This window comes from Halichoeres trimaculatus, unplaced genomic scaffold, assembly GCF_033239565.1.
Source record: "Halichoeres trimaculatus isolate MK-OKI-2021-1 unplaced genomic scaffold, fHalTri1.1 fHalTri1_scaffold_1, whole genome shotgun sequence".
Taxonomy (NCBI): domain Eukaryota; kingdom Metazoa; phylum Chordata; class Actinopteri; order Labriformes; family Labridae; genus Halichoeres; species Halichoeres trimaculatus.
The window spans coordinates 29,177,885-29,201,851 of NW_027437179.1; the positions used below are offsets into that span (position 1 = coordinate 29,177,885).

The 23,967-nt window shown below is 40.0% G+C and overlaps 1 protein-coding gene across 1 annotated transcript in view; it reads right to left on the bottom strand.

Moving 5' to 3' along the window:
• Positions 1–23,967, bottom strand: part of megf6b (multiple EGF-like-domains 6b) — a 78,612-nt gene that overhangs the window by 21,164 nt on the left and 33,481 nt on the right. The window contains exons 5-12 of the mRNA XM_074667797.1: positions 18,251–18,373; positions 8,828–8,950; positions 3,956–4,081; positions 3,001–3,123; positions 2,390–2,512; positions 2,134–2,271; positions 747–869; positions 392–514 (exon numbers count right to left, since the gene is read on the bottom strand). Of these exons, the coding sequence (XP_074523898.1) occupies positions 392–514; positions 747–869; positions 2,134–2,271; positions 2,390–2,512; positions 3,001–3,123; positions 3,956–4,081; positions 8,828–8,950; positions 18,251–18,373 (1,002 nt within the window). The remainder of the gene's footprint in view (positions 1–391; positions 515–746; positions 870–2,133; positions 2,272–2,389; positions 2,513–3,000; positions 3,124–3,955; positions 4,082–8,827; positions 8,951–18,250; positions 18,374–23,967) is intronic.

A 23,967-nucleotide genomic window follows, 5' to 3' on the forward strand; every position in this document is an offset into this window, starting at 1 on the left:
GTGAGGTTTCAGTCTAAATGGCACTTTTTTTATTTGTATCAGAGTATTTCTACAAAGTGGTGTATCTACATTCTCTAAAGTTAATGACCTAAGTTTGTCTTCCAGGACTGCTTTAGTGACAGAGGAGCTTTTTTTTCTGTGACAGGTTGAAAGTTGTTTTATTTTTTTATTTTCCAGCTGTGACATAAAAGAATAAACCCTTTTACAACCGACTGTCAAATCTTAAGCTCCTTTTGAGTGTTCACAGTCTCAATGAATGACTCTGAACACAGGATGTATTTTGCAGTTCGACTCGATGAGTGTGCCAGGTTTCCACTGGCATGTTTCTGCTGTGATCCACACTTGCCCACTCTCTCTTTCTCTTTTTTTTACTGTGATTGCTGATACTCACGGATGCAGGATTGCCGGTCCTCATCCAGACGGAAACCCCGGCGGCAGAAACACTGAAAGGAACCTGCGCTATTCTGGCATGTGTGATCACATCCGCCGTTTACAGCCAGACACTCGTCTACATCTGAACAACACAAAACACAACACACTCTCAAACACTTCTGCGACAAGAATTCAAAAAATCCCAAAGTAATTTAACCAAACAAATCCTCCTTTGTTTAATGTCAAACTAAAACAAAACGCTGTGTTCGTGTAAACCTGTTTAGAGTCAACTGGAAGTCTGCCTAACCCAACTCCAGTTAAAATCCAGGTTTATAAAGTTGTCATAAAACTAGGAGTGTAAGGATTCAACATACCATCACAGCTGCATCCGTCTGAGTTGAGTCTGTACCCTGCTGAGCAGTAGCACTCGTAGCCTCCTGGGTAGTTGGTGCAGTCCTGTTCGCAGCAGGAGCTCTGCTCTCCACACTCGTCCACGTCTGCCAAACACAACAAGCAGAAACACAAGAATTATGAGCCCACGGCAGGGGACCACTGTGCACTGCCACAAAGCTTTATGAGAAAATATTTATTTGGTTCAAGTTTTACTGCCAATTACTGTGAAAGTTTTACTGACTAGCATGCATATTATTATCATTTAATGATGTTATAGCCCTTAAATATCAGATTCTATCTTCTGAGCATAAAAGCGTTTTGTCTGCTTAAATAGTCCAACAGATTCCTGAAAGTTTGTAGAGCATCAGCTGTTGAAATAAACTTTCTGTTCAAAAAAGATCTGAAACTATCTGGTTTTTATTTTTCCTATACAATCAAATCTTGTGTTTATGTTTGATTTTTAGTAAAAAAGGTCTTGATAAACTTTGTATTGGCCACATTCCAGAAAAATGTCTATTTCAAGGTATAAAGGTGCGGTAGGCAGGATTACCCATGTAAGATGGCGATTTGAAAACCAGCACAGCCCCTCCTATCCTGTGTTCTCTGACATCACACCCTTTCGCAAGTTTAGCCCCTCCCACAAAGTTTACACAGGCGTTTATGGTTCTTCTTTTTGCTCTTCTTCTTCTTCTTCTTCTTCTCCCTCTTCTTCTTCGTGCTGTCCTTGTTTAACTCCTTGGTTTTTTGGGCGTTGAAAGTCCAACAAGGCAGGTAAATATGCGAGCCAGGACTTCCTTATGTGCTTTCACGAGAACAGAGAGCTTTACAAACAATCGCGACGAAGCGCTGCCCCTCGACCAATCAGGATAGAGCCTCAGGGGCTCTTCTGATTGGTCAAAGGTATCTGGAGCAGTCAAGAATCCTTGTCAGCTCATAACAGAGACAGATGGAAATGCTGCAATCTTGTGGTAGTGCAATTATACTACACTCATAAAGGCTTATCAATGGATACTCTAACATTTAATCCAAAGAAAACACAAAAAAATTAGCATTGACTAGCTAAATCCTGCCTACGGCACCTTTAAAAGATAAAAATAAGGCCTGGGTTGCTTCATCGTGGGTGGATGATATTCATTTAGTTGGAGAATTGCATTATGGCAAGTTTGCTCTGCCTCTTGGTCTCTTCACACTCTTCACACACTCTTTCCAACAGCAAATACCTGATGAAATGCTACACATGACAGTTTTTGTGCTGAAACAGAACATGACCAAAACCAAACCCTGGTCTCACGTCTGCAGGATGTATCCAGCTTGTTGTTGGCCTTAAATGTTTCCCATGCATGTTTTAAAATCACCCCGGTGGCTTACCAACACAAGTTTTAAGGTCATCATCGAGTCTGTAGCCATGGTTACAGGAACAAACAGGCCCATTGGTTGAATGTTGGCAGTGATGCGAACAGCCGCCATTGTTTTTCTCACAGCTGTTCACAATCTCCATCTCAATTCCTTTAACATGTAGAAAGTGAAATAATTGGTGTCGATTAAAGGACTGAAATATCTTGAATAAGTGAACACAGTGTAAGATTTAATGCAGGTTATAAATATAAAGAGGCTTTGTACTGACTGTAGCACTGTTTCCCATCAGACCCCAGCTCATAGGCAGTGTTACACACACAGGCGAAGGAGCCCAGTGTGTTGTGGCAGCCATGAGCGCAGTTGGCTTCCTCTGTCTCACACTCATCGATATCTGTCACAAAAATATGTTTTTTTTTTAAAAGAATAAAATACAGGAATACATCTGGTTTGTGCAGATTCATTTGCATCCACGATTGTTCCATATGTGCTCTTCACAAATCAAATCCCTGACAAGAATCTTTTCAGACTTTTCACTCAGAGTTGGAAGACACTAAATTGGAAACATCAGCCAAAAAATTTTCCTCAAACTTCTGTATTTATAAAAAGTTCAAATCTTGATGTGTTTAAGTCACAACAGGCATCATTTAGTAGCTTTCCTGGAGCTTTCAATTACCACACAATGATCTTTCTGTTCAAAATGGAAATGTGAACTTTTGAGCCAATGTGTAGAGGAAAATTTAACACCACTAAATTCTATTACCACTGGAAGATGAGTTTATGATACGCCTGAGAGTCCCAAAACAGAAACCCAACCAAACTTCCAACACATTCTTCATATTTACCACTAAAGCTGACATTTATATGTAAATATTAGTTTACCTTCACATGTTTTTCCGTCTTCAGCCAGGAGGAAGCCGTTTTTGCAGTCACAGTGAGCTCTGCCACCGTCAACCCGACACTCGTGCATACAGCCTCCATTCTGATCTGCACAGGGATTCTGCACTGCAACACAAAACACACAAACACACATATATGCTGGCAGTCTCTCAGCCCAACACCAAATCTTGAGGGTGCTGTTCTGGATCAGTACTGGTGCAGAGAGGCTGAAACACTTATTGCATGGGGTGCAAGTTTGACTCCCAGTCCTGTTACGATTTGTGTCATCCTCATCTGTTTCTCCCTTTATATCCTTTACCACCAAAACTAATATTCATTAACATATAAACAAATTATAAAATATCTGCTCCAGTACAACAGAGAGAACCCACTCTCTGCACAGCTCTGAGTGTGTGTTTGACTTGTGTGAGCCTGTCTGACATCTGGGATGAGAACCTTCAGCTCTGCAAAAATTAGAGGAAGCTCCTCACAGCCAACAATTACAAAGTAAAAGCCTCTGAAACACAGTCATTTCAAACGCACATAAGTATAATTTCCCATCCCTTTAACAGCCATTAACGTCACACTCAGAAAGATCGCACAGATTAAACCAGGCAGGAACTTTAATTTTATTTTCAAAAACAATAAAGCAGATTTCTGCAATGCATTCCAATTTAACGTCGTCCCACGAGCATCAGTTAATCAGTTTCCAGAGGGGACGTCCTGTAAGATAATTACATCTGGCAGCAGCTGCAGGGAAATCTGTTTCTGGTGTTATGATCAAAATTCAGTGACTCAGAATCCCACCTTCATAATCTTCCAAAATAATCACTTTTTATTGGCACTCCTTCAGTCACTCATCCATTTTATTACTCCTCTTTTCTGTTTTACGTGGTGTGTTGGTGTGTTGGTGTGTATTCATTATTCCCTTACAACAGATTTCACTTTGGGAACTTACGTATGCAGTGTTTTCCATCCTCTGCTAGCACGTAATTTGGCCGACAGCGACAGCGGAAATGAGCGGCGGATTGCTGCACACAGTACTGTTCACATCCTCCGTTGCTGATGGCACAAGAGTGGGTCGCTATGGAGACATGAAAGTTGAAGAAAGTTTGGTACATGAGAAAATCAGGCATCTTTACAGAGAAAAACCTGCTGTTTGATGTTCATCTGTCTGATTTTTATCTGATTGCAGTCTTTTTCTCAAAAAGGTTACGTCTGTGATCTCAACTCAGACAATACCACAGAGAGCTGCGATGCTTGAACCATGAGAGATGGAGCTCCAAAAACCACAGAAGGGTTTGATAGCGGGACCTCTGCAGTGGACAGCTCTCTCACGCTGATGAGACTGGGGCAGAACCAGATCAATCATCTCTTCTTTTCTTTGTTTCTCTCCTTCAAATCAGCAGATGAAACCCCTGCGGCTGACCTGGACTTTATCCCCTTAGGGAAACTTCAGTCAGAGGCCGAACAGCCTGGTGCTCTGGAGGTCGGTGTTTTTCAAACTCAAAGGCTGGAGATCCATCAATCACAAGCACACGTCAAATCTGTGAATGCTCTCCAGCTCAAATATTATTCAGACACACGCGAAGTGTGTGGGATTCATGTGACCTCTGCTGGCAGATCTTGAGTTGGATAAGATCAGGACATCTGCTCTCGGAGCTGATTGGTATGTGTTGTCTTCTCTCCAGGATGTATGTGGCTGTCATGCACCGTGCAGAAAATTTTTTTATCCACTTGTTGTACACAACGCTTGGATGTATTCTAAATCTTGATGGACCCATTTTGCAGTCTGTCTCTGCACACTTATAGCGTAACGGATATGCAGCCACACAGATGAGCTTCACCTGGGAGTCGATCCAGATGTGCATTGTGATTATTACTGCAATCAGTCATTTTTTTTCACGCATCAGCTGTCACACAAATGCCTCTCGGGGACTGTTGGGTCATTACTACGGCACGGTCTCTGCTCTATAAGACAATGAAATGACTTTCACTTCATGAAGCCAAGAAACACACAATATGATTTCCTCTCTAAATGTTAGGACACTGTACACATTCCTGACTGCACAGGCTGCACAGGCTGCTGCCAGGTTTACACTCTTTATCCCTGTGTCATGCGCAAAAACTAAATCTAATGCAGCTGATGGGAAAAAAACGTTTTGACACTGCTTAGTTTAAGGCTGACAAGATGAAATTTGAGAAATTTAGCTTATGTGGGGCTGCAAGCACAGCCAGTATGAATCTAGTATCATAAAAAGACAAAAATCAAAACTTAATAACAGTACAAAAACAAAAGTCAGCCTAACTGACGCATCAACACTCATTTTCTGCAGTCTAAAAAATAACTGTACTGTGTGGTTATTTACAATGTAAAGTTGTCAACCTGCTGTGAGGCATTACTTCCTTAACCCAGCCTTTATTAAGTTAAACACTACACCATGAACTGTGTCTTCATCAAAAATCATTTCACTTGAGTTAGATTCAAAATTCTTTGCAGCTCCAGAAAAAATAATCCCACCACAAAAGCTCCATTTAGTAACTGTCTGAGAGCTTTCAATCCATCCACACAACATTCATCTCCAGTAAATGGGGTTTGGACCATTGGTGATAAAATGCAGATAATCAAATTTCTGTTTTCCCAGCGCTTCAGAGTGAGTCCATGGTGCATTTTGCTGAGTAAAGGCCACTGAAGGAAATATCAATAAATGATGAATGATGGTAAATGATAAAATCAGAATGCTAAAGAAATTGCTTTTGTTAGATTTTGAAGAAAGACAGTGAATACTTTTGACATAAACCTCAGTGTTCCCATGTGGAGTTTGTTCTGAAACTTGTAGAAAGTTCATTCTTTTTTCATATTATTTTATTCAGTTTTTGGATGCTGAGGTCAAAGTCTGCATACAGTTCAAATTTCCAGAAACTAATACCCACAGCCTGGAGCTCAGACTCTACAGAAGAGTACAACATTTTTGAACCTGTTCAATAAATAACAGTAAAGGTTTACAGCTCTGATTTGAGTGTGATTTGCATGTCACTCATTTGAAGGAGTGGAAAAAGTGCAGTTGCTCTGAGGAGGAGAGTGGAAAAGTAAGTTCAATCCATCCGTTTTCTACCACTTATCCTGTTCAGGGTCGCTGCTGGCTGGAGCCTGTCCCAGCTATAAGGGTGAGAGGTGAGGTACACCCTGGACTGGTCGCCAGCCAATCACAGGGTGGACACACAGAGACCGTCAACCTTTAACGTGCACACTCACACCTACAGGCAATTCAGAATCATAGGGACACCCACAGGGAGTAGGGTTGCAAAATTCTGGGAATTTTTAGAGTCAGAAAATTTCCATGGAAATTTGTGGGAACATACTGGGAATTTATAATGAGAAACTTAAATATATTTTAGGCTAAAACCACCACATTTAATGCAAGTTCACTTGAATATCTATGCTATTCCTTGACCACATAGCAGCACTTTGCTGACTGAAGAGCTACTGAGGATAGACTCCCTTCATACACTGTGCATGATACCCACAGCACAAGATCATTAAGGGCACCACCTGAGGACTACATAAAGTCATGTAAGTTCCGAGTAAACAATTCAGGACTCTTCTGAATTTCCCGAGCTTAGCTTCTGACGGAGAGTTTAAGGAAATTTTCCACCCCTTGACAGTCCACTGGTACTTCAGCCACACGAGGCTCATAGAAGCCAGTGACCAGACCTTAGTGACCCAGAAATAACAAACCAGCGAATACACTTCCAAAGTCTTTCTTCTTGTGATTTCAGCACAAAGTATTTTCTGGATGTTCTCACAAGTCCATCCAACCAGAAAATCATTGATCAGCTGGAAGCCATGTTGTTGACAGAAAGCTCATCTTTGTTTGTCTGTAATTTATTTTTCATTCAGCAATGTATGCTCTGCAAAATGTATTACACAGATTAATATTTCCTACAAACTTTTACTCTAGTAGAGATTCCAGATTTTAAAATAAAAAAAAAATAGCAACTAACACATTTGATTTACAAACTTAAGTGAGCAGTTAGGAAGATCTGTTTCAACTGGACTGCAGCACCACCTTTTGGCCCAGAGTCTCAGGCACACTGACGTGAAGATGTAACTTTTAACAAGGCATGTGTACGTTTTGGAAATGAATAGAGATTGGATCGAAACAAGTTTTCTTTGTATAAGACAACTTTTTACTGGGTACAAAAGCAATAAGGTAAGGTATTTATCAACAATTACATAGCGCATTTATTTGAAACGTGAAAAAAGCAAATGTAAGTTTGTACCGTAGTTTAGTAGCATGCTTTATGAAACACTACTGGCAGCATTTACATTTCTGGTATGTGTAATCGAAGTGATTCCTTGTCATGTCCTGCCAGTCATCTACCAAGCAGAGCTACCATAACCTGACTCTCCAGTTTAAACAGGTCACTGCAGAAAAACTGCTGCATGTGGGTTGAAATGAACATTATCACAAACAGCTTAGTTCGAGTTTTAGCCTTTCGCCCGTGTACTATCACTCTCCTGTTTGACTTTCTTCTGTTCTTCTGTCCTTTTTCTATCTGACAGTTAGGCTCCTGTGTCCACATCACTACAAAATTAATTTGAAAAAAATCTTTTTAAGCTGACAAAAACATAGATCTTTCTTCTCACTACCAAACTTTTTCAGCCAGGGCGGTGTTGTCATGTAAACTTGGATGTGACAAAAATCAATCCGGTCTGGCTCGACCCAATCAGGAAGCTAGGAAGAAGCATTTCGAAATAGCCTAAGTTTGTGTTGCTAATCTCACTTTAAAGTGTGGATTACGATCAGGTATATATCTAGAAGGGAGACTTATTTAAGATCACTTAGAAAGTCCTCACAGCTCCTTTAAACTGAAATTAACAAGATAATAAGAGAACAATAGGCTGAGTATTTTGTAATATATTTTTTCCTTTTTTTAAGTAAATAGAGAGAGATGAAAGCAAGTTTTCTAAGAAGAGGCAAAACTGCTGAAAAGAGATTCTCAGATGAGACAATAAGCTGCTTGACTTTGTCCTGAGTGATTTTGCAATTCTACAATTTTACAATTTCATTTAACAGGCGCTTTTGTCCAAAGAGATGTACAACACAAAATAATCACAGCAGTTTAGAAACTTCAATGTTCATGCTTTCTGTTTTTGAAAAAGGCCAACCAATTATAAAGATGACTATGACATAGTTACTGTGCGATCCAGGGATTCACTTAAACAAAACATTTACTTGAAACCCAGTGCAGAGAATGTAACGTGCACAAGCAGCACTCCGGGTGGTTTAACCATCAAATGTCACTAGACCCATCTCACATCAGGGCTCACACTCAAAGGATCAGCTACCGCAACATCATGACTGTGGTTTACATGAGTGAGTGCTCATGTCAGAAAGTATATGTGACTAAACTGCAGTGAAATTAAAACAAAAATATTGCACTGCCAGTGCCGTCTTTATGAAGCTTCCAGCAGAGTCGCTCTTCCAGAGCAGTGTTTTAATGTTTATGTGACTTTGAGCCAGTCAAACCACACTGAAGAGAGGGAAACTTTGGATGTTTGCATACTCTGTGTCCGACTGGATTTAAAAAAAAAGGAAAAACATCAAATCATGTTGGATGTAATTTTCTCACTAAATTTTGTCAATATCACATTTTTGGTGAAAGCAACTTTTTGTGTTTCTGGTGTTTTCACACAGTTTGACACAAATCGAGAACACCTGACAAACATTAGGGTGCTGTGATTCAACATTAGTCACGGCTTTCTTATAAAGGCCAAGCTGCAGTATTCAGAGCACGGAGAAACTCAAAGCTGAGACGTAGTTACCGAGGCAGGTGCGTCCGTCCACATGCAGGCGAGAGCCCGGGTTGCACTCGCAGTAGTACGAGCCTCTCGTGTTCACACATCTGTGCTGGCAGCCTCCATTATGGACCTGGCACTCATCAATATCTGTGAGGAGGGAGGGAGGAAGAGGAGAGACAGAAGCAGGAAGAGAAATGAGTGCAATTTCACTAAATCCTCTCATTATGTTCAAAAAAAGATGAGCTTACGATCTGGGAAAAGAATTGTACACTGGTTTTAGGATTAAGATGTGCTCGGAGAAGAAAGCAGATGATGAATGAGAAGGGAAAGTATTCTTCAAGTGCAATGTGGCTCAAGCAAACAAATCCCCCATGTGTTAGCAACTACTGAACATTTAAAAGCAAATTTACATTCCTTTGCTTCTTGTCAGAGTCCTCTGGGAGCGGCCAACATATGGTAACGTAAATCAGAGGATGCAAAACATACACATTCCTCACAGTGGAGAGTAGAGATTATAAACAAATAGAAGAAAGGGGGCTCCTGGTCTGAGAAAGTGGTGGTGAGAGAAACATGACTGCCTCACTGTGTGATCAGATTGCGAATGAAACAAGCCCTGCTGCTAAACATTTCTAATCATACAGGGGTCAAAGACTAATAAATTGTTTTCCACTGCAGACCCCCTAAAAGATCTGAGCTGATTTATGGAGCTCAGCTTTGTTTGCACTCCTGCAACAGCCTGTCTGCCTCCATCATCATCATCATCAGGAAAATTAGGACACAAAGTCAACCCCTCTCACCTCCAGCACAGAGACAAGTTACCTGTTTGCTTCGTTAGCAGAACGACAATTAGCACAGTGGACTGACTGGAAACTTGCTGACTTAAACAAGTGACACATTAAAAAGGTGTGTGTAAAAGCATTTAGCTTCGGCATGCGGCCTGTAATAACATCTAACACTTCATAAAAGACCACAAGCCAGCGCCAATTGCAATGCCTGGCGGGGGTGAGTGTTTTTTCTACAATTCACTCCATTACAGCCACCTTTTTCCTTTTTTTACAAGAAAAAAATTCCAAGTATTGAGAGAATTCCAGTGAAAAACGCTGGTTTTAACATCATTAAGAAGATCATTTAGAAAAATTAGACCCATTTTTTGTGCTGTTGAGTTTGAACTCATTGACTTTCCCACCACAGACCACACATTTTGTCTTTGGACTCTATGGCTTTAAACACTGCTTCAAATAGCCCAGGATAAATAAACTCTATACATGATTTCCCAACATTTATCGCAGCGCAAACCCTCCGACAAAAAAAATAAACAGACAATCTGTACACTCAGTGGGAAGACTAATTTGCACACAGTACATGGAGATAATCATCTTCATCTCTCACCTCTACGAGTTATTTCCTCCCATACTTTGAAAAGGAACAGTTTAAGTCCTGTCATAGAGCCATGCCACAAAAAAATACAGTGTTTGCTTTGTAAGGGCTGATCGACTATACATCTTTTAAGTCTCATAAGTAGACAGGACAGTTAATCAGTTTTCCCATCAGCGGCCCTTTGGAAATAATAATCATCAGCCAATATCTGTGCTCACAAAGCTGATTAAGAATATCAACAAATAAAGTCTGCAGACACTGAGCAAAGGTACAGCCGCCCTAAATGACAACACATTGAAAACAGTAACTGGCTGGTGATTAACATTTAATTCCGGTAATATTGTTTCTTACAAAAATGTCTGTGATGGTCTGAAATTTACAGCATAACTCAGTATTTTTCTATTTCATGAATTTTAAGCTTAAAATGTCTCTCACCTTACATAATACATCTTACTACATCTTAAAAGTAAGTCATTATAAAGTCATTAAAAAAAACATTTATAAAAAACATTTCATATTCAACATTCATATTAAGTTTATACCATGAGATAGATAGATAGATAGATAGATAGATAGATAGATAGATAGATAGATAGATAGATAGATAGATAGATAGATAGATAGATAGATAGATAGATAGATAGATAGATAGATAGATAGATAGATAGATAGATAGATAGGTAGATGATAGATAGATTTCATCCTCTTTGTTTAAAGAGGTTTTTGATTGACATCACAATTTTTAGTAAGTATCATTCCTTGACTTAACAATGAATTTACTATCCAACACTTTGCTAAACATAATGATCTTAAATGTGTTATATACATTTTATAAACTGGGTCTGATTTGTTTTAACCAGGGGTACCCAAATTCTTTTCAGTGAAGGGCCAAAAACAAATCAGGGTGAAGGGTCACGGGCCAAAACTTAACAATCATGTTGCATGATATCAAATATGCCTAAAGCATAACTGTGCAAAATAAATTCTCATTCAAGTAATTTTGAATAAAAAAACGCATTTCTTTACTGAATTTCACAGTATGTCCGTTAAAGTTACTGCACATCCATATGGCACAAATACTAGGCTTATGTCTTCAAAGACATTTAGCACAATGTAACCTAAAAGCATGGGACACAGCTTGCTCCTATGAAACCAAAATAGTTCATTTTTCATCCTTTTAAAATAAGTGATTGTGACAAAACTGGACACTTGCTTTAGACATTTTTCCCTCTAAATGACTACTATATCTACATTATTTAACATTAATTTAAACATACAGCACTAGTTTTAGCATTTTGTACACTTGGCGTATTTTGCTTCTTCTTAACAGACAGGTGTCTTTCAGTCACTGTTGTTTTGAATTGATTCAGACATGCAAACTGTGGTTCCATAAAATAATCACATCACCATCATTTCTTTTTTCTGTGGTCTAACTTCATTTTCATTTTGGCCCTTAGACAGAATAGAGACAGAAACAGGTCGTGTCTTCTGCCAGTGCAGATATTTGATATTCGCCTCCTCAGGCTAACAAGCCCCTGAATATCAGGTGGTATGAACTTTTGCCACATAACTGTTAGCACATTCAGAAGGCATGAAGCCACTTGAGCACATGTTTAGTGTTGTGTCTTTGGCCTCCAGTGAAGTTCACTCCAGATCTTCACTCTGGTTTGTTCTCTGTTTTCCATCTCCTCCTGTTTTTGAGGATTAGATCTGTCTCTTTAGCTGCTAAATGATCAGCTTTGTCAACCAGTCACTGGTTGTTTTAGTGCCAGGCCCAAACAGGGAATATAGACTGGAATTTTTTTTCGAGCTGGGAACAGAGTCCCACCGCAGCTTGAAGTACAACTCGTGGGAGCATTCAAGGTCAACTATCGAGATCAATGAAAAATTGATAAATATTCTGTGGAGTTGAAGTGAAGTGCTGAGCTGAGAGCAACGTCTCTTTGGGTTACAAATACCTCTTCACCTCACACATACTAAGCTATAGTCATTCTAAAAATATTTGTCAGGGCAGCTTTACAGCAACAGGTTTTATGTTTGGCAATGAGACTGAATCTGTTCTTCACAGGAAGAGAATCTGGCTGTGTTCAAGCAGTGTTTGTGATCAAGGCAGCGTCAAACTTGGACAGCCTGTATCTCAATGTCATCATCTCACTATACACTACCACAACACTGTTTTCATGCTTCCAAAGTACACACAAGTGAGTACACAGAAAGTACGTGACCTGATATTTATTAAGAAATCAGGTCTTTACAAGGCCCCAAACACGTCATCACATAAAAATACGTCTAAGGTCAGTGCAGCCCTGTAAACACAGACATCTTGGTGGTCTGTGTTATAGATGAGACTGAATTCCACTCAGTCTTATTAAAACAAGGATGGGATTAGGTTGAGAACAAACTGCAGCACATTAGCATATAGGGACGCAAATCTATTTGCCCAGTGGTTCCTGTAAAAGCTTCTCCAGAGAGATGAATTACAGAAATACCCCTCAGCTGAACCTTCTACTCATATTAATATAACCCTAACATATTCAAATATGCTGCTTGAGGCAGATTTAGCTTCTAAATTTCCTTTTCTTTGTCTCTGCGGCCAAACTCTAGCTTCACTTTTGTCCAGGAAAGCTGGCAGGAGCTGTCCTTCATTTTTCCGTCCATGCTGCATGCTGTCCTTTGGTTTGGTTTTTCATGAAACAGATCCAGCGCTGTGGAGCTGCTGTTCCTCTGTCTGCTACAGCGCCCAGTCAGTGACTCCTTTCCAGCCTGGTTTCCACTTCCAGAACATGATCCCCCTCTACGAGCTCAGAGCCAAAGCCTCAGCAGACGTTGGCTTTTACAGAAGGCTCATTAATTCTCTGCCCACAGCTACCTACAGCACTGTGTCGTCCTCATGGAAAACTACTTTGGTCCATGTCCGAAAGGTGGTTTGTTTATTGTGCACAGAAGACAGAGTATTTATCCACAATCTTGATTTATCTCCAAGGATTATCTCTTTAAAAACACAGCAGATCAGCGGGATTATCAGAATTACGGTAATGAGAAATGTAAACAAGCTCCAACATGTGTATTTTTCTCCAGGTGCAGCAATTCTGCCAGAACTGAAACAAAATATGCATGAGTAGCTGTGTTTGTGTGAGCATTTCAAAGCTTCTCTCTTGATTTATGATGTCATGTGTACTAATCTTTGCAGATAAATGTTTTCCTCCTCTCCTCTGACAGAAGTTTTCAGCACAGTGCCAGACAGCACATACAGCAGACACAGTATCTATGAGCCTGATTAGGCCGTCTGACTGCGGAAAGACACAAACACTGACTTACTCCTGACTGTACTAACAAGTGAGTAATGACACACAGTTAAGGTTTTGGCACAAGTTATATTAAAAAATCTCTTGTAATCATATGTCAAGTCAAGTTATGTTAGAATAAAAAAGTACCTACTACTTTTGAAAGATCTGAATTGTTTTGAAGAAAAAAAAGTCAAACTCAGTAAAAAACACTTAAAGCTACTATGAGGATTTCTGGTCTGTGCCCACTTTGGGAAAAGTTTTACTTCTTTACTGAATTTGTCCTGTTTATTTTAAGTACCTCCTTTGATGAAGAAAAATGCATCACTTTTAGTCAATGAAAATGACTATTTAAGTAGCCTGCAGGTTACCACTTTTTCTGTCACCTACTCCCTGGCAGCAGTTTTAGGCAGAGAAAATAAAAACTTACAGATCATTAATCTTGATGCTGATGGGTTTGCTTGCTTTTGTAGCTCATAGAGAAATATTATCATCTATTCCAGACTCCATCATAAGTAGTAAAAAAAATACAAAGGGGAGCTTTAAACAAGTAAATGGAGCTTCAGAATAAACTCTGAAAGCATTAAATTAGTGCATCCTCAGCATCATTTGAGTTACTCACCTGCTGCCAGGTAGCCCATGTTGTAGCCATGGTATCCATGGTAACAGTGTGGCCTGTAGCAAATCCTTCTATAATAACTGTGTTGAAAGTTTGCAGCTCTTGTCAGGTGAGTCATGGCTTCAATTAAAAACAGGCAGAAAATCCAACATCCTGGCGACAGAGCCATGGCTGAAAAGAGGAAAACTTAAAAAGGATGCTTGAAATTCTTAAGCAAATAACATAAAACTGTTTTTATTTAGCACATAAACTGCTAATGGTTAATTCTCCAGGTGCTGAATCCTGCCCTGACTACTTCTTATTCCTTCTGCCTCCTGATTTTTCCTCTCCATCTCCCTCTTTTCACCCTCCCATTTAAATGTCCATCACATTAAAGATCCTCCTCTCTCCCCCACTTTTCCCCACTCTTCCCTTTTACCCAGACTCTCTTTCACTAAAAAGTACGACCAGCAGAGTTAAATACAGTTTTTTCACTTTGATTGATGCTTTTTCCTTGATGATTTACAACATTTAACTACTGATCCACTGTACCTTACTGTCCTTAAAGAATGTACTGAGATAAAAGGTGAGATTTATGATTGCACATTACTCTCTGTCAGAGAATAGAAAATGTGCTGTCTCTATTTTTTCATCGAAACCAACGTGGATTGCCACTAGAGTGAAGCCAAATTTTCTGACTGCCAGAAGTCACATTCAGAATTTATAATACCTACAGCTGAGAAAGGAATGAGGCTTGCAGTGAAATGGTCTGTTCAGGAGTTAACACCATGCTCTCTCATCTGTGGCCAAAAAGCGAGCACTAACGCAGCAGCACTAGCACATACATCTCATACAGCTCCAGAATCACCATTTTAACCTGAAATAACCCTTTAAGACCCCTGCTGGGAACAGGGACCATTCGTTTTATCCTTTTCTGCAGCCTTAAAGCTTCAGTGAAATACACCTGCACAACTATTACTTCACACCACAAGCATGTAAGAAGAACCCAAGCTGAGACAGGCCCCCAGAAACTGATTCTCACTGTGTTTCTGATGCACATCACATGCAAAACGCATTTTTGTGCAGAGTTCAGAATGATGTGGACAAAGATGCCAGGTAGGCGAGAGAGGAGCATGAGAGACTGATGATGGGCACAGAGCCAGGACTCTGAGATACTGAGCCAGAGTCGGAAAATCCTGAATAAAATACCAGAAAAATCCAGTCCAAAATGAAGAAAAGATGTTTTTCTTAATAAAGTCATTACGGGAACTCTCCGACTCTCAGAGTTAATGAGAGCATCTGATATGTGTTGATTTTGGGCACAGCTTTCTATTAAGACAGGTGTCTCAGCTGGCAGTCCGTCACTCTCACCTTCACGCTCATGTTGGTCTGAGCAGTAAAGTTCATTTAGCATGACGGCTAAAATGTTGACACTTTCTGCTCTGTGCTGCACACAGCATGACGGTAGTTACTGTTGGCTTCATTCACTTTGATCAGAAAGGTTTTTATCCATGATGGTTGTTCAAATTCAAATTTAGGCCACATGTGAACACGCAGGGAACTCTCCACAAGGGATTAAATAATACATTTCTTATTTTTCAGGTTTTTTGCACTGAACAAAAGAACCGTTGGTTTGATTCTTGCCCATGCCAGCAGATGTCTTTCATTTAGGAAAAACTACACCACCCTGCCAAGGATAGGATTCCCCAAAAGTTTTAATGTGGTTGAGCATGATCCAGCTCCAAAGAACCATTTACTCTTTCACTTCTAAATGAATGGCTCCCGTCTCTCTGTCACGCAGGTTCTGACTCTGCAGCCCTCCCTCCTGCTGGCTGATCACTTTCTGCAGACGCAGCACCTCACATGCAGCCACAACATTCAACCAGCTCTTTAATTTCTCCTAATACTACTGCCTATTACAGACAATTATGACACTAATGCTGTGGGTTGCTGTTTTTCTGCAGTACACTGCAGTGGCAGAGGGAAGACAGCTATGAAAGCCAGCTGTGACAACGTTCCCATCAGCTCTGCTAATAACCATGACCAGGATCAGATCGCCCTGTGCTTCCTCCAGCAGACAGCCGTGCTGCAGAGCACTCGTCGTGTCTCCTCCAGGCTTGGCTGCAGCACAGAGGAATCATTATTCTGATTACACCAACCACTGGCAGAGGTTTCCTAATCAGAAACATCAGAATATGATGGAGCAAAAAGAAATCTCATGGGAAAAATTTGGGAGAGAAGCACAGTTTGGATGAGTGGTAAATCAGAGATGCTGGGACTTGTGATAGACAGGAGGTAGCTACAGTGGCCGATAGGTGTCAGCCTCTTTGCAAAAGCAACAACATGAACGCAAACGCAACAATTGCAAATGCAAAAGCCACAATACAAATGCAAACACCACAACATGGATGCAAAAGCCACAACACAACGGGAGTACAGCCACAACGAAGGTTAAGAGGAAAGTTTTCCTAACAGACACAGAAAAGTTGTGGAAGTAAGTTAATGATTGTTTTCTTTTATAACTTGAGCTATGATAAACATAGTTCTAATGCTAACATAACTAAAGTAATATAAGTACTATGAAGGATATCATAAGGTGAGACCTCCATGAAGCTATATTTACCATAGATGAAGCCAATTATTTACCTACTTCTACAACCTCTCTGTGTTTGTTTGGATAACTAATGTCTTTTAACTTGCGTTGTGGCTGTACTTCTGTTGTCTTGTGGCTTTCGCATTTGTGTTGTAGCTTTTGCAAATTGTCTGACACCCACCAGCCACTGTAGGTAGCTGCAATTTTAGCTCAATATTGACAAAATCAGAGCTCACTGAATCATCAACATCACAGAAACCAGAAAAATCTTCAAATGCTGAAATCCTGATTACAAGTTACAGACTCCACATTTAGGGAGCCTCAAAAGAACAATAACAAATCACCATAAAGGTCAACATTACAACAGCAATATTGTCCTTATTTTTGAAAGCCCCAGTTGGGTTGTAGTTCATGTTTTCCACTGATTTAACACTGGTAGGGCTGAGGGACATACAAGAAATTCCAAGACGGACACCAGAGAAACTCTCTTCTCCTGTTTCAAAGCATGCAGATTTTTTTCTGACAGCAGAACAAAACAGTACTCGAGTAACCCACTGAGGGAGATCACCAAGCGGCACCCTCCGGTCTGAAAATATGAGACAATGCCCAAGTGCTTAAATCTGCTGTTTCTCGAGTGTTCGCTTGAGGCTGGCTCCGGAAGTATCGGGAGTCACAAACACAACAAGCCAAAAAGCTGTTTTCACAGCAAAAATTAACTTTTACAGCCTGGTACAAAAAAGTCTCCCCACTGAATCGCTAATTTTACCAATGGCACAAGAAGAGAATAGAAAAGAATGTGCTCCTGAGGTTAAGTTCACTTTCTTCTTCTTCTAGAGACATGAAAATACCAGGATGACAAATATGTCTGTGTAACTGCAACGAGTCCTCTACAGACAGAAACACTCAACGCTGGAGATGGCAGAGTTCAGTTTGTCTGAGGTCTCAGTGGCCCGTGTTTTAGCTGAACATGACCAACAGTCTAAAACAAGTGGCAACAGTTGCAACAAGTACAAAAATGTTGATGGGTTTCCAGGTACATGTTTATGACCAAACCAAAGTAATTGGAATATTTTAATGGCAGATACAGTGAAAAGTTAAGAAAGTTCTTAAATTCATCCTGTAGGGACAAATATTTTCAGGAATAAAACGATTGAATGCATTAAACCTTGAGGGTTAAACAAATAGTGAATCATTTTTAACAAGTATAGGCTGTTTTGCCGTATACTGGTCAAATCTGCTATAAACCAGCAATTACTACACTGAGGCAAACAATCACAGATAGCATATGTTGTCTTAAAGTGCAGCACAGTTTGCCAGTGTTTTGACTCAGAAAATGAAAAAAAAGTTGTATGTAGGCCTTAATGACTCAACTGGAGTAACCAGCACAGCCAGGTGGGTGTTAACCTGGAGGGACGACCAAAGGCTGGTGGAGCTAACTCTGCTAACTTTAGCCACACTCAGAAAACTAATGTGACATTGTTGAACAAACATTGTAACCTGGTGTTTAGCCATCTTAAACAGTGTTATACTGGTCAGTTTGTTGTAGTTTAAATTTCTTTTTTAACCCTTCAAAAACACATACAGAGCAGACTCACCTTCACAGGTTCTGCCATCTTCATTGAGCTTCAGTCCAGGTGGACACCTACAGTAGAAACTTCCAATGGTGTTGCAGCAGAGAGCCTCACAGCCTCCATTGGTCTCCTCACACTCATTCACATCTGACAAGGAGAAAGAAGTACAAAGTTAAACCTGCACCTACTACAATCAAAAGCATGACTTTGTAAAGTGCAAAGAGTTGTTGTGGTTCAACAGCAAAACTTGTCTTAGACCTTTGAGTGAAAACAGCGTTGACCTTTGTGTCAGCCTGATTAAGTTCCCAAGTATTTTCCATGAATAAATTAGGATGGAGTTAATGTGGAAAGTGCTCAAGTGCCTGGAAACTCGAACAAATTACTGTGAAAAAAAACGTGTGTGTCCACTCTTAGACTTGTCTCTTCAACAGGAAATTCAAATAAATGAAAAAAGAAAAATTACACTAAGTCCAAAGCAGAATGAAAATGAATCAAGTCTTTAATTGAGCCGGACAAAGGGGGAAAAAAGAGAAGTAAAAGCATGTTCTTGGTGACTCTAACCTGTTAATTCCTCTGCTGTGGAGCAGTGCATGCTCTACGACATTCTGCAGACACACTTCCACAAAAAGTCACAGTTTTTCCATTTCATTTCCATTAGCTAAATATCCTGCCAAGGCTGTCATCAAATAAACCTGATAAAAATCTTTCCCCCCAGCTTCAGACTGCACATAATGACAGGGGTCAGGCTCAGGTGCTGACAGTTCTGCATGTCACCTCATCAGAGCTGCAGAGCTTCTGCGTAATGAGGAGGAATCAGAACTGAAAATGAAAAGAGCAATGTGTTACGGGATGTTTGGTTTCACACACTGCAGTGAAAGGACGTTTGGCTGTTCATATGGAGGGTTGTCGGTAGAGATTACACCAGGCTTTATGACACTGCTCTGCTTCCCTCACTGTGCCAGTGGGAGGAATCTTGGACTAAAAACTAAAGGCCAAAGGGAGAATGAGGAGCGAGCGTTCACTTGGCACTAATCAGCTTGTAAACTTTCCCCGTGTCCATAAAAGAGCAGAGTTACAGTACAAAGGAAGAGTCAGGATGCTAAGAAAATTGGTTGATAAAATGTTTTCCTCCTTTTAGCGAATTTCAGTGCGCTGCAATGCCAGCCGAGCAATTAAACTTTCAGTTTACAACATCTGGAAATGTTCACGCTAAATACAGTGTGCTCTTCCAATTGCAAAATGTTCAAAAGCTGTCATGAAACCTACAGGGCACTTGATATGTAATAAATATTACCTTTAACATTACATTTAAGAGCATTTTATTATGCCATGAAACATAAATCTTTATCACTTTATTTCTCCATTACTTCACTTTATTCTCATCCAGACAAAATTGAACGCCCCAAAAGATCAAATTTAGCTTGTTCACTCATTTTCACTTAAACATGACACCACAAGGGTTCGTTTTAATGAGTCTGGGTTGTGGAGAGAGCTGATTTCACTTATAAAAAAGCTGTCTAATAACCGCAGGTTTGAAGACAAACAAGCAGACAAAAGCAGACATGAGTCAGAAGTGACCCGAAGTCCACAGCAGCATGAAATACCCCAAGGGACACCTCTATGTATCGGGAGTGTGAGCTGTGTTGTATTGAGTGTGCGTGAGGACGTCTATCTCCCCCCTCTCTCGGCCCCCCTGAGGCCACACACCTGTGCAGCACCGAGAGCAGAGGTCTGCCCAGGGTCAGAGTCACGCTCATCATTCTCCAAGTCTTTCTGCCCAATAAGAAAGCAGGAATGCTGAACTGCTTCGGGTCAGGAGAAGACGCAACGCAGCCGTGGAAACTGACAGTCCGCAGGGGCATTGATAAAGTATTAAGGATGGGGTTTCAGCCAAAGTCGTGTTTAGAGGGCAGAAGAAAGTCATTAGAAGGAAAACTATGCACAGACTCTGTTTTTTTTTTATATGGAAATCAACCCTGGCTGATTCTTTTGGGATGCTTGTTTTGGATTAGCTTCTTACATCGCATTTTCTTGCTTTCTTCAACAATGACAGCCACACTAAAAAAAAAAAAAGTTCAAACCTCAGCAAAAAAGAGAAACTGAATCTGGTTAATGTTAATATGTTGTTTTGAGGATATAGATAAAAATGTTTTCAAAACAAACACATGCCCAGCCAGAAAGGTTTTCTCTGTAACTGTTAAACTCAACGACCTCTGAACACATGATTGGGGCCGCACCCTCACCTGACTCCAGGGGGCACGCAGACATTTTCATGTTATGTCACCCTCATATCCATCAATCTGTCACCAGGCTGCACCTCCAGCAGAGTGATCAGACGAATCTGAGGGGGTGAAACAAGAGCTGGAGCCTCTTTAAAGCACAGAGGTGGTGTTAAAAGATCAGCCATGTTCCCTGAACATCACATCCCCGAGGTTTCCTCTCCCTGACCTGAGCCTCCTGGAGAGTGTGTGAGAGTGTGTGTTCTACAAAAAGAAATCAGATGCCTGAACCACAGTAGTGTGTCTGCAGACCGATCCACGCCTCAGGTCTGAGCCAAAGGCCAGAGCCCAGGGTCAAACACATGCAGGGAGAAGCACACAGCACTGTTTCTTCTCCTGTGAAGGCGATGAGGCGTTTGATAAACGTGACACGTGAGTTCACTTCCAGAGCTATAAACTGATATGAGGAAGTCATGACAGACCTTCCTTTAATTCTTTAAATGAATCCATTTAAAATGATATAATGTCAAAGAGAAGTCATTTTTATTCTGGCCGAGTGACAGAGTGACATCAGTAAACCTGCTTTATTGGTTTACTCTTTTAGCCAACTGTCAGTCCAATGAACTGTAACATCGATGATTAAAGAATCTATTAAAAGATCGTCTTACTGTCATCTGAAAGTTACACTCACACGGCTGTTGAAAGAGATACTGGCCTCTGTAATTGCTCCTCCGGTCTAAATTTATATTGGCAAGGAAAGATTCTTTCCTGAGGTGGTTTGATTGAGCTGGATGGTCGACAAAATCCACATGCTTTAACCTAAATCTGATTATCTGTACAGTTTAATTTTAGCAGCTTAATTCTGAACTTCCAATGATGCAGAGCAGAATTTGGTAAGGAGCTTTACACTGGTGTTGATTTTTGTATCCTTCTTGGACAAAGTAATACCCCTTATCTTTTGGCTGATCTTGTCCTGTCTGTGTGGAAAAAAATCCTCCTCCTCCTCTGACAGCGTAACATATCACTCATTGTGAATAACTTTTTGCTAAAACAGTTACCAGAAAGTATAATAAAATAACTTAATCTGGTTTGCGTTTGTTGATTATTAAAGGTACAGTTTAAGTATGTATTTCAAACTACTGTCTCATTTGATATCTGCTCACTGTACTTTGGAACCATGGCATTGCATACCCAGTCATTAGCTGACAATTAATTGATAAAGGTACTATTGACAGGAGGGAGGAAAGCTATTACAAGGAAGTGGTTACAACCCAATGCACCAACACTGGAGGACCGGCAAGACATTTTTTCACGAAATCTATATTATGGAGGGAATGACTTTTGCATTAAAACTACAATCTAAAAAATTTAAGAAGTTGTGGTCCAGATGGATAAGATATATAGAAGTGAGGAGGCCTGAAGTGTTTTGAGTATCTCTAATATATGGCTTTAAGTACCAGAATATTAACTATTGTGAGTGATGATTGAAAACTGTTGTGAGTCAAACTTCATGGAAAATGAGGTAGTGTGACACCCGTTGATTTGTTTTGTTTTATTTATTTTTTCTTACTTTGTATGCCTGTAAATAAAAGGGAGTGTAATAAATTAGTAGATATATTTTGATATTTTTGTATGTAACTGTAACTTTTGTAAGGACTTTGTATGTTCCTCCCTGGAAAAAAATAAAATGATAAAAAAATAAAAAAATAAAAATAAAAGATACAGTTTAATTGTTTCAGCCTGTTTTATAAAAACCTTAAAATCCCTTATAGTGGCTTTAAAAACAGTTTCCATTTCCATTTTCACCAAACTTTTAACCAAGACTGTTTAACACCGACTGTATTTAGCGCAATAAATCAGTGTCATATATAAACATAGAGGATGTATTTGTTAAATACTGTGACCAGGGCTGGGAGGATATGCTGTTCTCGCGATTTGATTTTTTTTTTTTTTTTACGATTTTTGGGTGCCAAGTCATTTAAATTGCGATCTTTTAATATTTAAGATTTTTGAGATTTTTAGTTTGCTTTTTCAACACCAGACCATGTTAAAAAAAATGTGGTAAACTTTTGTCCAATCCAGTTTATAAACAAAGACTGAAATGAAGAATTTGAATTTGAAAAAAGAAAATGATTTTTTTGTCCAAGAATCACGATTTTGATGTTGTAAAACAAAAAAACCCCAATATCAATTTTTAATTTTTAATTTTTCTCCCACCTCTAACTGTGACCCTGACATGTGGATTTGCAAGTGTAATGTTGACTTCTCATTTAAATTAAGAGACTGTTGTTTGTGGTTTGTATTTTGCTGTGTTTTCAAGGTATCATCAATGTGGACCACCATGACCAAAGCTGGCTCACATTATTTAGAACAGAGAATCTAAAAATGAAATGATGTAAAATATTACGTTTCTGTAAACATAATTGAAAACGTCTCTGTATGTAATAATCATCAACTTCACGCAGACATTTGAAGTGTTTCCTGTCATATGAAGGTGGAGTTTCTGTGCATTGTTCCACAAGAACAACACATCAGTTCATGCCAGATTGCTCTGTGCTGTTATGTCTTCTTGAAAGTAAAAAACTAAACAAAATCACATCTGTTAAATAACTGAAACCGTGTATTTCCCTGCAGTGGACGCTCTGTTCCAAAGTAATCAGGTAAAGAATTAAAACAAAAAGTGACTTGGCTAAAACTTTTGCTTGTCTCTAGGACTTCAGCTGCAGTTGAGTTTGGAGTTTGGGTTTACATTCCTCCACAGTATTGTGTGACTTCCTGCGATAAGGACAACAGCCACCGCTCCCAAGAGGAGGACATGGTGAAAGTCTCCTCTCCTCTAGACCATGAGGGGCCGAGAAAGATCGCTAGACTGCTGATGTTATCTCAAGGAGGTCATGGGCCGGAAAATTGCAGTATTCATCAAGGATCAGGAGTCAGAGGATAACCTAACCTGTTTCCTTTTAGGGTCCTGATCTGAAAGCCTGCTGGTGTAATAACGTGCTTTGCTAGTGCTCATTCCTGTCCGCATTCCCTGCTGTTCTCACAGCTGCTTTCATTTACCAGGTGCTATAAAGACACGGTTTGGCTGGAGACTCTGAGACGTGTTTGAGTCACTGAGGTTTCATTGAGACGAGGATTTCTCTGTGGCTGACCTGCACATGTGGCCAGAGGATGACTGACAAACCCACTGTCTGTGAAGTGAAACTGACAGTTTACTTCACACTCTCTCACAGGAAACACATCCTCACCTTCGACCTGCAGTGGAGATGACCCTGAAAATGTTTTTCTAGGGGTCAGGTTGAACTGCATTGTCCAGAAGGTGTCACACAAACAAACTGACCTCACTTTTTTTTCTGCTGGACATGTTTTCTTTTACCGCAGCTCTACAAGGCTGTCTGGAAAAAGCTCAAATGAAAGCGATAAACCAGTGACTTACGCAAACCTGAGCTCACAAAAGTGTTTGGAAAGTTATTTTATGGCATCCATAACTCCTTGTGGACTTCACATGCACATTCTCAGATA